The 12,719-nt window shown below is 35.1% G+C and overlaps 1 protein-coding gene and 1 pseudogene across 1 annotated transcript in view; both read right to left on the bottom strand.

Moving 5' to 3' along the window:
- Window positions 1-2,025: 2,025 nt before the first annotated feature.
- KDM5A (lysine demethylase 5A) overlaps window positions 2,026-12,719 on the bottom strand; it is a 74,950-nt gene continuing 64,256 nt past the window's right edge. Inside the window, exon 28 of the mRNA XM_036236303.1 lies at window positions 2,026-6,480. Within this exon, the coding sequence (XP_036092196.1) occupies window positions 6,274-6,480 (207 nt within the window). The 3' untranslated portion in view covers window positions 2,026-6,273. The remainder of the gene's footprint in view (window positions 6,481-12,719) is intronic.
- LOC118614179 lies at window positions 10,897-11,015 on the bottom strand (annotated as a pseudogene).

Below are 12,719 nucleotides of genomic sequence, written 5' to 3'. Positions count from 1 at the left end.
GACACCAGAAAGACTAAAGTGTCCAGATGGCCTATTCGTTTCAACAGAGTGCAACCTTGTATGGAGAGGGAAGAAGGAGCCTTTGAGTGGGGGAAAAAATTACACAGGTTAGGTCAATTCAGGAGGAGGGCATGGCAGAGTAAGGTCTGTCAAATGTGTGATACTCCCTGTATCTGAGTTTGGCACTGAAAAGAATGGCAAGATATCAGTCTTGGGGCATATGTAAAGTGCTTGATGAACTGCAAAATTCAAATGCAAGTGAAGGCAAGACTAATGGGTTAATGACTAACACTTAAATTTTCTAAAAATAGACTATTCAGTATAGGCTGTAAGTACCCTCCTCAGGAGTACTGAATAGATTTTTCCATTATTAAATGGGAAATTTGGACTTCATGTCCACAATCTCTCTATATCTTACTCTAAATTCTGTAAGTTTTAGTTAAGAAACAAAAATCATCATCTATGTTTTACCCTCAAGGAGAACTGTACCTTAAATGTCTTTGCATCCATACAAACCCATACATTAATAGGGAACCAAAACTCAATAAAGCTAAGTGACTAACCTAAAATTATACATAGAACTAAAACGTGGATTGATTCTTAACTGTAGCGTTCTTTACCTTTTGCAGCCCTGAAGTCCTCATCTGGGCTTCTTAAGTTTTGTTTGGTTTTAACTACAGGAAATTCTGATTTCATCTCTATGTCCCTGACTACGTATCAGGGTTGTTAACATAAGCTGCACCAGCCAGAACCACTAAGCCATTCTCAAAGCTTCATGTGGTGCCTTTTTTTTCCCATTAACAAGATACATAACATAGCACCAAAGACAAAGGGGAAATCCTTGCCTAGTAATTTACTATATGGAAATATTAAATTCCAAAATCACTCTATAATTTACATAATATAGTATGTGACTATATTCTTTGTATTGTTCTCTACTTGTATCGTGTACTTCTCAATTACTAGTAAAGCTTTCCATGAAGAAATTCTGGATCTTCAATTTATTGGTATCAACTACAGTGCCAAGGTCACTGTAGTTGATCTAAACTGGCAGGATCCCACACAAGTTTTAAAAACAAAGCAATGTGTCACCTTATGAAATGTCAGTTGTCTTTGTTGGCAAGAAAATTCTTTTCCAAATTAAAAGATAACCAGATATTTTTACTCTTTCCCAATCTTTCTACCCAAAACATAAATAGCCACACACTTCATGTCTGAGGCCAATTTCACTGCAAGCAACCCTTAACATTTTCAGTAATGGCAGTATGACCTGGTAAGCCTGACAATGAGAAAAAAAGCGCTATTTCCTTCTCTGGCGTAAGTTAGTTTGAACTAGTTTTAAGCATCAAGAAGCCAAAGGAAAGTACAGGTAACCCTTGAATGTGGTTAGTGGCACTAACCTCCTGCAGCTGAAAATCCATACAACTTTTGATTCTCCAAGTACTAATGGCCTACTGCTGACTGGAAGACTTAATGATAATACAAAGTTGATTAGCACATATTTTATATGTATTACATATCACATTCTTACAATAAAGCAAGCTAGAGAAAATAAAATATTAAGAAAATCTTAAGTAAAATAGACTTAGAGTACTTTCTGAAAAACATCTGAGTGGGACTGTGCAGTTCAAACCTGTCATTCAAGGTTCAACTTTATTTCCTCATTTTCTCTATTATTGGTTTGCTGCAAAGGAATAAATTTCTCAAGAATCACAGGTGGAGAAAGGTCCAATGGTCATCACTGGATTCTTGCTGAAAATAGATGAAATCTTCAGGAATCACTTTTCCACTTCACTTTTGAAAACACTATTCTCAGCAATCACACTACTGATCAAATTATTTGAGACCAGTTCTTTATTTTATGGAGAGCAAATGCACTATCAGAAACTGCTTTGGTACAGGTTAGAAGTGGCTCTCATACACTTGCAAGTTGTCCTCAGGATTATCACCACCAAAATTTACCTTTATTTGGTTACCACTTGGAGTTGCCACCAATGTAAATGATGGAGTAGGGGGAAACCTGAGCACACACAAAAATGTTTTTTATTTTTTAGAAGTTATGCAAATAACCATATCTAATATTCTTTCAGAAAACAAAAAGAATGCAAAACATGCTCAAATAACAGAAATCAGGTTATACTTTTCATAAGGCACCATCAAAAACCCCTGGTAAATTAGAATCCATATTATAGTGTCTCACTAACAGGTAAATAAATATGTAAGGGAATAATCAAAAGAGGGTCTTGAGATTTATCAGACATTCCTGTTTAGACATCTTGGAATATTGCAAAACAAAGAATAAGCAGGATACATCTTTAAAAACCCATCCTAACCTTTCCCAGTATACATCATTCATTGCATAGTGGTGACTGGATATGATCCAAGGCAAGAAGACTGCAATTCCAAAATAAGTTAACATCCATTCTTTCCTTTTCATGCTGTAAATACCAGCTGATACTCATATAAGTTACGATATGCTTCAATTCAAAATAGTGGTGGTTGGGGGAGGGGGTGGTGGTGGCGAATCGATTGCCTACTTTTTAAACTTATTTATACTTAAGGACCTACTGCAAAAGCAATTTTTTACACACCTGTTCATATGTAAACCTTTACTGAACCTGGTTATCCTGGGACTTTAACAGCTTAATTTCTCCACAATTTATGATTTTCAAATCTCATTCCGAACTGTCACTTTCTCCTTTGAAAAGTGAATAATCCCACCGTTTAAAAGAAGGTCTTTCTCAATTTTTCCTTTTATCCTCCTATTTTAAGTACTGGCTGATGTTCACACAAATGACTATAGAATTAAAATACTGACAAGCAGGGAGTTTCTTTTACGTGCACTGAATTTCACCTAGAATCTAAAAATTAAGAAAAACAGTTTCTTGGATACTTGCTAAAGACAAAAGCACAGAAGAACAGAAGTGAGCAAAGGTAGTAAAATTGTTCTTATCTTACAAGTCTGTTAGCCTTTGCAAGTGTTTTAATTAAAGTACACTGCGTGCAACCATAGATTTAATGTTTGCCTTTTCAATTATTTAAAGTATGCTTTACAGTAATCTATAATTTTATTGAGGCACAAATTTGAATCATGCAGTGCAAAGCTGGTTTGCAGCAACTTAGCAAGGCAGTCTAACATCTACGTCTCAACATGGCTTTGCTGTAGTAACTGAGAAAGTGAAATTAACATTTTTGACAAGAAAATGCCCTTTCTTCCCCCAAGAAAGCTACTATCAGTGCTTTTAGTTGTACTTGTAAACTTGAGGGTTTGCATAGTTCCAGTGACCTACCCTTTGAGACTATCAAAGACCTACCTTTATTTTTTTTCATTTTTCTTTCTATAAACTTTGCCAAAATAGTTCATAATGAAAGTGGTATGAAATATGTTTGAAACAACATGTAAGTTAGAAGACCAAGGTGAAGAACTGCAACTTTGAGGAAGGGAAAAGAAACATTTAAAATCATCTCTTAACATAAAATGTTACAATACTGAAGAACAGAGTAAGCTGTAAATAGTAATTTCCTCTAACTGAAAACAATGTTTTATACTAGAGCATCAGCATTTCTTTAAATAGATGAATCTTAGTCCATTAATTCCAAAATTATAGATTTGTATATGTTGATTTTTCTTTTCTAATTTCTCACGCCTGTTCTTCTCAGCCTTGGTCTAAATCTACAGTCAAGAGTCAGACCAAATCTTTTCTCTGTGACTGTCCAATAAATACAGAAATATCACATTATCAATTAAATTACATATGTAAGTTTCAAAATGTTAGAAGAAAAGCAAGAAACTATTATTTATGGTTGGAGACTGCCTGCATTTTTCTCTCAGGTCTCTAGAAGGCAAATGCCATATTAAGAACATAAAGTATTCTCTGTACAACCACTTCTATCCATCTACCATACTCTACAAGCAAAGCACCTTAGCCATCTTTCTCAGCATTCTCATGCCCCTACACCAACTGTTGAGTAGCTACTGGGTGACTAGAAAGGAAAAACAGAATATTTTTTAATGTATTCCAGACAGCCATCACTTAAAACTGCATTCAATTTTTAACCCACATGTATTTGAAGATTTTTACAGAGAAACCAAAAGGCAAAAATTACTGTGCTTTCTTCTGTAACATCAACCAAATGAAATTCTTAACTAAGTAATAATACCTTTAGTTTGGCAAAATGAAAAATTATGAAATTAAGTTAGCTTGCAATATCCATTGAAATTTTAAATCATACACACACCTGACATGAGATTCTCAAAACACACACAGGAACACTTATGAACCTCTAAACAAGTCAAAACACTCAAAATTTTATATAATATTAAGGGAAGAGTGACAAAAAAATAGTAGAAACCATAGAGAAAGCACTTACAGAATTGGATTTTATAGAAAACTTTTTTTTTTTTTTAAGTAATAGGCCTTTTGAGTTAAATCTCATACCCACTCAAACTGTAACTGGACAGTACATTTCACTTCTAGTTACTAGAAGACATTTCTTTAAAACAAACTAGGGCAAAATAGAAAGAGGAAACAAACTATTCTTTAGGCCCACTCTGCTCCCCTCCTTTAAAAGTAAAACTGATAAATTTAAGTCAAACCACAGGTTTTTAAACAAAATTAAAGGAACACAGGATAGTGAAGACAATACATTGTTTTTTTGTTTGTTTTTGTTTTTTTTCCCCTTAAAAAAAATTAGTACCCCTCTAATAAGAGTTTCCATACAGGTTACCTAACATCTTACCAAGAATAGAGAACACAACAGGAAGGAAGAGGACACAGCACCATAGTTTCAAACATTCGCATACAAAAACAAAAAAAAAAAAACACAGTCATCACAGACATAGTAAGACCAAGTTTCCCAACAGACAGGGACAAGTCCCAACACACAAAGAAAATATAATTATTTATTTGAACAAAAACAAAATGGAAGATCTGGTCAGGCTAGGATGGAGAAGTGCTAATTCCTTGTACTACAAGGAAGGAATGGGATTTCTTTATTAAAAAGCAAAAAAGAGTAAGCAAGCCCCCAAATGGATTTCTGATGCTGAAACTCTGTCATATGCTGCTGGTAACAGTAAATATATATATTTGTATATTCATATATGTATATTAAAAAAGGAAAAATAATCTATTTATAGAACAGTCAGTAGTCAGAGACATTTAGAAAAAAGTAAAAACAAGTCCTTTTTTCTTTTTTTAAAAATGCATTTACTAAAACAACTTCATCACCCAAAAGTCCTACGACCCCACATCCTCTGATGAAGCCATGGTGTTATTCAATCGCATCTGCTGTGGGCCACAATCAGAAACTGCCACTACTGGAAACAGCAGACATGGCATCAGGGCTGCAAGGCAAAAAGCTGTTATTTGCTGGTCTTGCTCGTGGCCATGCCTGAAGCCTGGTGGTATCTGATACTTGTGAATGAAGGTTTCCCCGGAAAGCATGCATCTTTGTGGCTCAGTAAAATGTTGACTCGTCTTGTCTTTTGCAGAAGTCTGGATCCATGTACCTGCTCTTCTCTAAAATGCAGACCTAAGACAGCAAGACTTCTCTAAGCCAAAAAAGGCTCCCTGTCTTGAAATAAGAAAAGCTCTTCTTCCCAGAATCCAATCTAGTCATATCTCTGAACTAGACAGAAAACATCTTCCTCCACAAGAAGATAAGGTGATCTGCCTCTCATTTGGGGTTTTCTTCTTGGTACAAACAAGCACACGTAGCTGAGATCTATAGACTGTGCTACTATCCCATGACTTCCTATAGGAGTTAACTTTGGCCATCTTCCTCTCCTAGTTGTATCTGTAGGGCATTAAATGCCAGCTAACAGTGGGGGGAAAGTGGTACTCTAACTCCTCTGTAACTATTCTAACGATATACAAGTAATCAGCACCTCCAGATGGTGCTGCCCCTAGGCTGTAAACCTCTAACTAATATCAACTGGCCATAAGCCACATCCTATGGTGCCTTGCTGGCACACCAATGTATTAATGCCAACCAGCCACCCCGGAGCTCAATCAAATGTCTGGCCTTAATGTAGCAAACAATACTCATAGGAAACATGAATTGAAATATTGGCTGCTGTACCAAGGAAGACACCCTCTGCACAGATGTGTTGTTAGAGAATGTAGATCACACAGTCCACACACAGAGGACTTTCTCTGAAGGCCCATTCGTCTTTGGAAGCAACATTGTGAGAGGATCAAAACCACTCAATTTGATAACTAAGGTCTCAATGTGGTCCATTTTCCCCCATATGCCAAACTAACCCAGCATCTGCTAACTGGTCTCCTTAAGATCCTCCATTGGTAGTTTGTAGCTCATTATGAAGGAAGGAGCTGGTGCTTGACCTGGGCTATCTGGCCCCTGCTTCTTTGCACAGTTTATACAGATGTAATCTTCATTTTCAGCCATTTCTGGAGATACACCCACACAAACTTGATGAAACCACTCATCACAGCCACCATCACATTGCACCCAGTCTACCTGTAGGAGACAAGATTGGGAAATGTTTAAATTACATAATCATTAAGCCTAAAATAAAAGCAAACCAAAGAGCTTTCTTGGCTTAAACTATAGCAAACAATCGAGATGTCCAGAGATAGACAATGACTTCTTATGGGGTTCTTTTTTAAAGAAAGAAACTGGGAAGTTAATACCCCCAAATTATATTTTACCATAATATGTCCACAAAATTAGGCCTCTTAGGTACTCCATTACCTCATAAATACCTGGGGCTCCTTGTGAGGCAGAAACATGTTTGAGAAAAACTTGACAAAAAAGAACTAAAATATAGCAGCCAAGTAGTTTTAGCTAATATTAACAATTTCTAGGCTCTAAGACAATGCAATTATCAATCAAGAAAGGAAAAGTACAACAATGTGAAGGCAATCCTGTGTATTAGCTTTATTTCAAAGAGATAAGCCAAAGTACTAAGAACATTAAATACCTTTTTAGAAAAGCAGTCACATAGGCCACTTTTAAAACTAATATTTTTTATTCTTCTCTTCTTCCGTTACAAATACAACTCCCTATAAAAAGTTAGCAAATATCAGAGGTCAAATCTTACAAATTAACCAATTAAAACAGTCAAAGACACAGGTCAACAGATCACTATGAGGTTTAAAATTAAAGTATGGATAACTGACAGGCCAGTGGCAGATGCCAGGCAATCTCTGACCCTTCAGAGAGTACTGTGATTATAGGAGGCTAAAAACAGACTGTCATTTGGAGACTTTAAGCCTTGGGCCTGGAGTTAAAAAATAAGGTGATTTTTGGCTTTTATATGTGGTGGCTGATTGTGGTAGTTATTAAAGCTGATGTCATGGCAGACGAGAACCTTTAAAAAGGCTACTCTTCCTCTCTCTAATACAAAAGTTGACCATTTCACTGGCAACATAGGAAGCCACTTAAAACAATGAGTTTTGCCAGATATTAGAGCAAAGTAAAGAGTATGAGGGATAAAGTAAGTACCTCAGTACAGCTTATGAGAAAAAACAGATGAGGAGGTTTTGGCTAGATAAATGAATTTCAAGGAAAGTGAGTAGTTTTCAAAATTAGTTCCCATGTACTAGAAAAAAATTATCATGTTAGTAATTTTAAGGTTATTATAAAGGGTAGGAGAAATCATTTGTCAAAATAATCTAGTTACTGCCTGGGATACTGGAGGCACTTTTTTTAAAATCAGAGTTTCATGGCTCTACTTATTATTGTTCTTTACACGAAACATTTTGCACTTCGAAATAACTGCTAAAACTGTAGCGGAGACCCATCCCAAACCCCCAGACTCAGAAAATCTTGGGGGTACAAACCACAAGCCTACATTTTTAATCAGCCCCAAAATATATAGCTCCTTATATAACTTAAATTTCTTTAATTCTTAAATTTTTTTTTGTTTTTCTTATATATTCTAAATTTAAACACCATTGGCACTTTGTGAAATTGCTTTCTGTATATTCAGAGCAACTTAACAATTTCTTCCTAAAATGAATTGGTTTTTTCCCTATAATTGGTTATATAGTAATATTAAGCTTCAGAAGTCTACAGTAAAGAAAATAATTGATCAAATGTTCCTATTGTAGTAAAATAGTTTGGAGAAAGAAAAGGGTCATAATTCTGTGCAACAAAATGAAGGTACTACAAGCAAGTGAAGATTTATAAAGTGCTAATTTCATAGTAGGTAAACTCAGGATAAGTGTTTTGGCTATTTGGAGCTGATAAAGGGAATTAGAAAGATAAATTGTGTTTCTTTGGGTTGCCCAGATTTGAGCTATTATCCTGTTTACGATACCATTCCTGAACCAAGATAACTCTACTCCTACCTCTAATCCTCTTAATCCCACTCAGCCTCCATTCATGCTAATCCATAGGATAAGAAAGTTACCAATTAATCAGTATTTGCTGCCAAGAAAAGTGGTCTCATATTCTTTAAAACTCAATTCTGCACTATAATTACTGGCTTCCAGTTTCTCAAAATTAAATCTACCAGTCTCGAATAAGAAAGATAACATTTTCCCTTTTGTGATTTTGGCTAGAGGTCCATTCCTAGGCCTATCTCTCCAACCGTTCCAAAAGAGTATATAACTTTTTTTGAGAAATTCATTGGACACAAGATTCTATCTTAGTCTACAGATTATATAACAATTTACCCTGATAATCTAGCAGAGAAAAAATAGCCCTTCTCTTACTAATACCTTCTTATCATGTTCACCTACTAACAATCAAATTCCAGTTGTTTGAAAAGGCCTACAGGTTCATAAAGCAAACTAAAGTTTGGAATATCAACTGAATCCTCAAAAGATTTTGACACATGGGCAACAGACTACATAGCAGCCCGAAAAGTAAAGAACACTGAATTGGCTAACTATATATTAAGTTCTAATAGCTATTTCCCCTTTCATTACTTCTGGGAGATGTACTTATCATCACAAAAATAATTTTAAAAGTTTATAGTTATGAGCTGTTCAAATATTAACTGGTAAGAGACTTCACATTATAGTACAAATAGATTACTGGGTATGGATTTGGGGAAATGTGTGTTTAAAAGAGAAAAATATATTAAATAGAGAAAATAATGTTAAGTTTGACATTCCTTGTTTTGTTGTATGGTTTCACATTTACACTTAAGAAAAAATATTTGGCATAATATATTTTGTTCATTTCTTAGAGCATATTACTGCACTGGGAAGAAAGCAAGCCTGGTGATTTATTGATATTCTTAGTTTAGTTACCCAAATGAGCTTTTGTTATTTTGGCATTCAATCTCTTTTGTACCAAGGTTCTTTGGAAAAGTCAGATCTGAAAAATTAAAACAATTTGCTTAATGAAGTACAACATAACATATGTTCAGAATCCTTGTGGATATGTTTTTGGTGCTCTCAGGATTAAGTGACCAACATTCCCAGTCTGCCCAAGATTGAAAGGTTTCCCAAGAAACAGAATTACAGTGCTAAACCTAGGAAAATTACAGGCAAGTTAGAACAGTTGGTTACCATATGTCAATATCACAATTTGTGTGTGTACCTGTGTGTTGCACTCATTTAATCAATCCAATCTTTGATTATCTGTGCTAACAGGAGATATGACCTGACAAAGCCAATGATAATGCAAAGAGTCTGGCTGAGACAGCACCTCATGAAAGTCTTTTTTTAAATCAGAGTGGCTGACAAATAGTGAGAGACAGAAGTTCATCAACTTAATCTCCATTTATGGTGTCAGATGCCTTATGGAAGTAGGTAGTAATGGGTAAGGAAAAGCTCATAGGAAAAGGATTAAAAAGGTAAAGGGAAAGCCTATTTTCATAAATAAGATGATTAAATGTTAATATACCAAAAAAGTTACTTAAATATTAGCTTGAAAGAATATGCTCTTTGGCCACCCCCTGGGCTCCTCCCCTGCCCTTCTCCCAGTTCACAGTGAGAGTTGGAGGAGAACAACTCTTTGTCCTAGTGCCTTTTTCACCTGCCCCAAGGGAACTCCCCAAACTCCCTTACCTTTGATTAGAATCTGTATTGTGAACAGTGGGTGTGTGGATGAGGGGGTGTGTGTGTGTGTGGGGGTGTGTCAGCCAGTGCCATGACCACCAGCACTACCCTTTCCCTCCACTCTGAGCCAAAGAGAGGTCTATGTACATCATGAAAGAGGGGGATTAGCATTACCTCCCTGACACTCTCCCCCTGACCAGATGGGTGGAAGCAGAGCTAGGAAGATCCATCCCAACCTATGCCAGGCCTGCCCAAGGGAGACTCTGACATATAGGCTTCCCCCATCAGAGCGCTGAAACAGGCCCTTCCCTGGGGCCCACACACGCATTTCCAGAAAGCTCTGCATCAATAAAGTTCTGTCTAGTGTAGAAAAAAGAAAGAAAGAAAGGAAGAAAGAATGTGGTCCTTTGAGTTAAACTGTTTTACTTTTAGTACCAATACGATTGAATGAAAGGTGATAGTTCAAGGAGAAAAAGATTCTGAACCTTGAAACTAATTTTTAAAAAACAGTTCGTTATTATTTTTAAAGTTAATGTCACCTTAGAGTTAATTTGACAATGACGGGAGAGATCGTTTTTTAAAAGATCTTTTACATTATTCTGATAATAATATTTTGCCTTTCTCTTTTTAAAACATCTTGAAATTGAGGATAAGTAATCCTTCAAAGTTTTCTTAATCTGCACATTTTGGGGAAAAAGTAATAGTAATTATTGGTTAGAAAAATGTAAAAGTACATATATCTAAATATAAACGAACCCTAGAAATTATTTTTTGTGGCATGATATTTTAAAGAACACAGACTTCCCTAAAAAACATTCTTTTGTCATCATTTTGTTCTGAAGATGTATGCTATGCACTGATTTGGTTTGCTTAGCGAAACATATCTTAAAATGAAGAGGTTGTAAAATTCTTTTTTTTTTGCCTACAGAACCTGGTCTTCCTAGGTGTTTTCCCATCCAAGTACTAACCAGACCCTACCCTGCTTAGCTTCCAAGACCAGACAAGATCAGGCACATTCAGGGTGGCATGGCCGAAAACGTAAAATTCTTGACAAAGCTTTTAACCTATTTCCTGTTTGCTCCGAGAATACTGAGAATACTTGCTGGTGGCACCTGAGGCTACAGCTTTCACGGGGAGATAATTCGCGGATAAGTCCTAACCTTATGCTCAGTTTGCCACAAAGTATCTTACTTAGTATTTTACTTCCTATTTTTGCATAGCTCTAGTACAGCCATTGTCTTTGGAAACAAATGACATAATTCTATTTATAGTATTCTATTTTTAGTAGTGGTATTTCCATTTAGAAAATACAGTAATTCTTGATCAATGAAAATGTCAAATCCTAGATGTTCTGCTTTGTGCTGTTCCATGCTTTGAAATTTACTACATGAAAAAAATTATTAAATACTGATGATCTATATATTTCTGTTACATTAAGATTAGAGACAAGTTGTTTAGAAATAACTCCAAGAGCAGTTTTTATATTTTCACATTGAAAACCAGTAAGATTTGCTTCAGCTTCAAAGAATGTGTTTATGTAAAATTAACGCTAGCAAGCACTTTTTCTTTCTAAGCAGGAAATGAGTTAAAGAAATGTTTAAATTCTGAAATAACTTGTTTCAAATTAAATACATTTTAAAAATATAACACTTTCTTTTATATAAGCTAATGACAGGTTTAGGCACACATTGCTCACCTCTGCATGTGTCTTACAGTTTAATAAAACAGACATTTCTCTGAATACTCAGTTAAACCTTTTGCTCCATCAAAATGTAGATAACTTTCTAAATTAAAAAAAAAATTAACCTATCATGTTAGGACCAAATCTCAGGGCTCATCTAACAATAACGATTACATCTTAACACTTACATTTTTGGTTAACAAGTGCTTTCATACAGATTATCTCACCTATCCTCGTAATGCTGAGAGTAAGCAAGACATAGGTTAACAATTTTACAGCAGATGAGAAAAAAACTGCCTATAGTGTTTATATGCTACAGAAAAATAATAGGGATAATAGATGAACTAAACCATATTTAAAATGCTAGTAGAGAAAGAGTATTAAGTAAAAGGAAGAAAAAAAGAGAAGGTAAAGGCTCACGATGGCTTATATAAACAATGTAAGAAGGATAATAATAAATCTTGAAAAAGAAACATATTTTGCTGACAGTCCTGAAACAGCCATAAAATTAAAGAAGAGACAGCTCTGCCAACACTGAGATGCTAATACTTCAGTACCCATAAATAGTTAATCTTTCATCAGCCTCCTTAATAAACAAATTTAGATGAGCATACAAAATGAAAGATACAAATTTAACACACACATATATAGTGTATCTACTAAAATGACTTAAAATGTTTATAATATATAAAAACGCTTAATAAATAAACAAAAGTGAATGGATAGGATAATATAAAATAACTAGAAAAAAGATTGGAAGAAAACAAAAATATTTATAGCTATTGTCCTCGAAAAGTTAGACTATGGGATCTATGTTTTATTACATATTCGTTTTTCCAAAAATGAATAAAAAACCTGTAATAAGCATATTTTAAATGTGTTATTAAGCTCTGGAATGTGTTTTTGTACTTATATCTTAACTACTGGTGGGGTAGGGATATTCACAGAGAGAACCTCGTCTGTGAGCCAGATAACCAGGGTTCTACCTTTGGTTTTGCCACTAATTAGCTGTGACTTTAGTCACGTCATTTATCTTCACTGAGTCCTGGTTTGTTCATTTG

This window comes from Rousettus aegyptiacus, unplaced genomic scaffold (genome assembly GCF_014176215.1).
Source record: "Rousettus aegyptiacus isolate mRouAeg1 unplaced genomic scaffold, mRouAeg1.p scaffold_m13_p_2, whole genome shotgun sequence".
Classification (NCBI taxonomy): domain Eukaryota; kingdom Metazoa; phylum Chordata; class Mammalia; order Chiroptera; family Pteropodidae; genus Rousettus; species Rousettus aegyptiacus.
The sequence above is the reverse complement of the archived record's forward strand: the minus strand, read 5'-3'. Positions and strand labels throughout refer to the sequence as shown.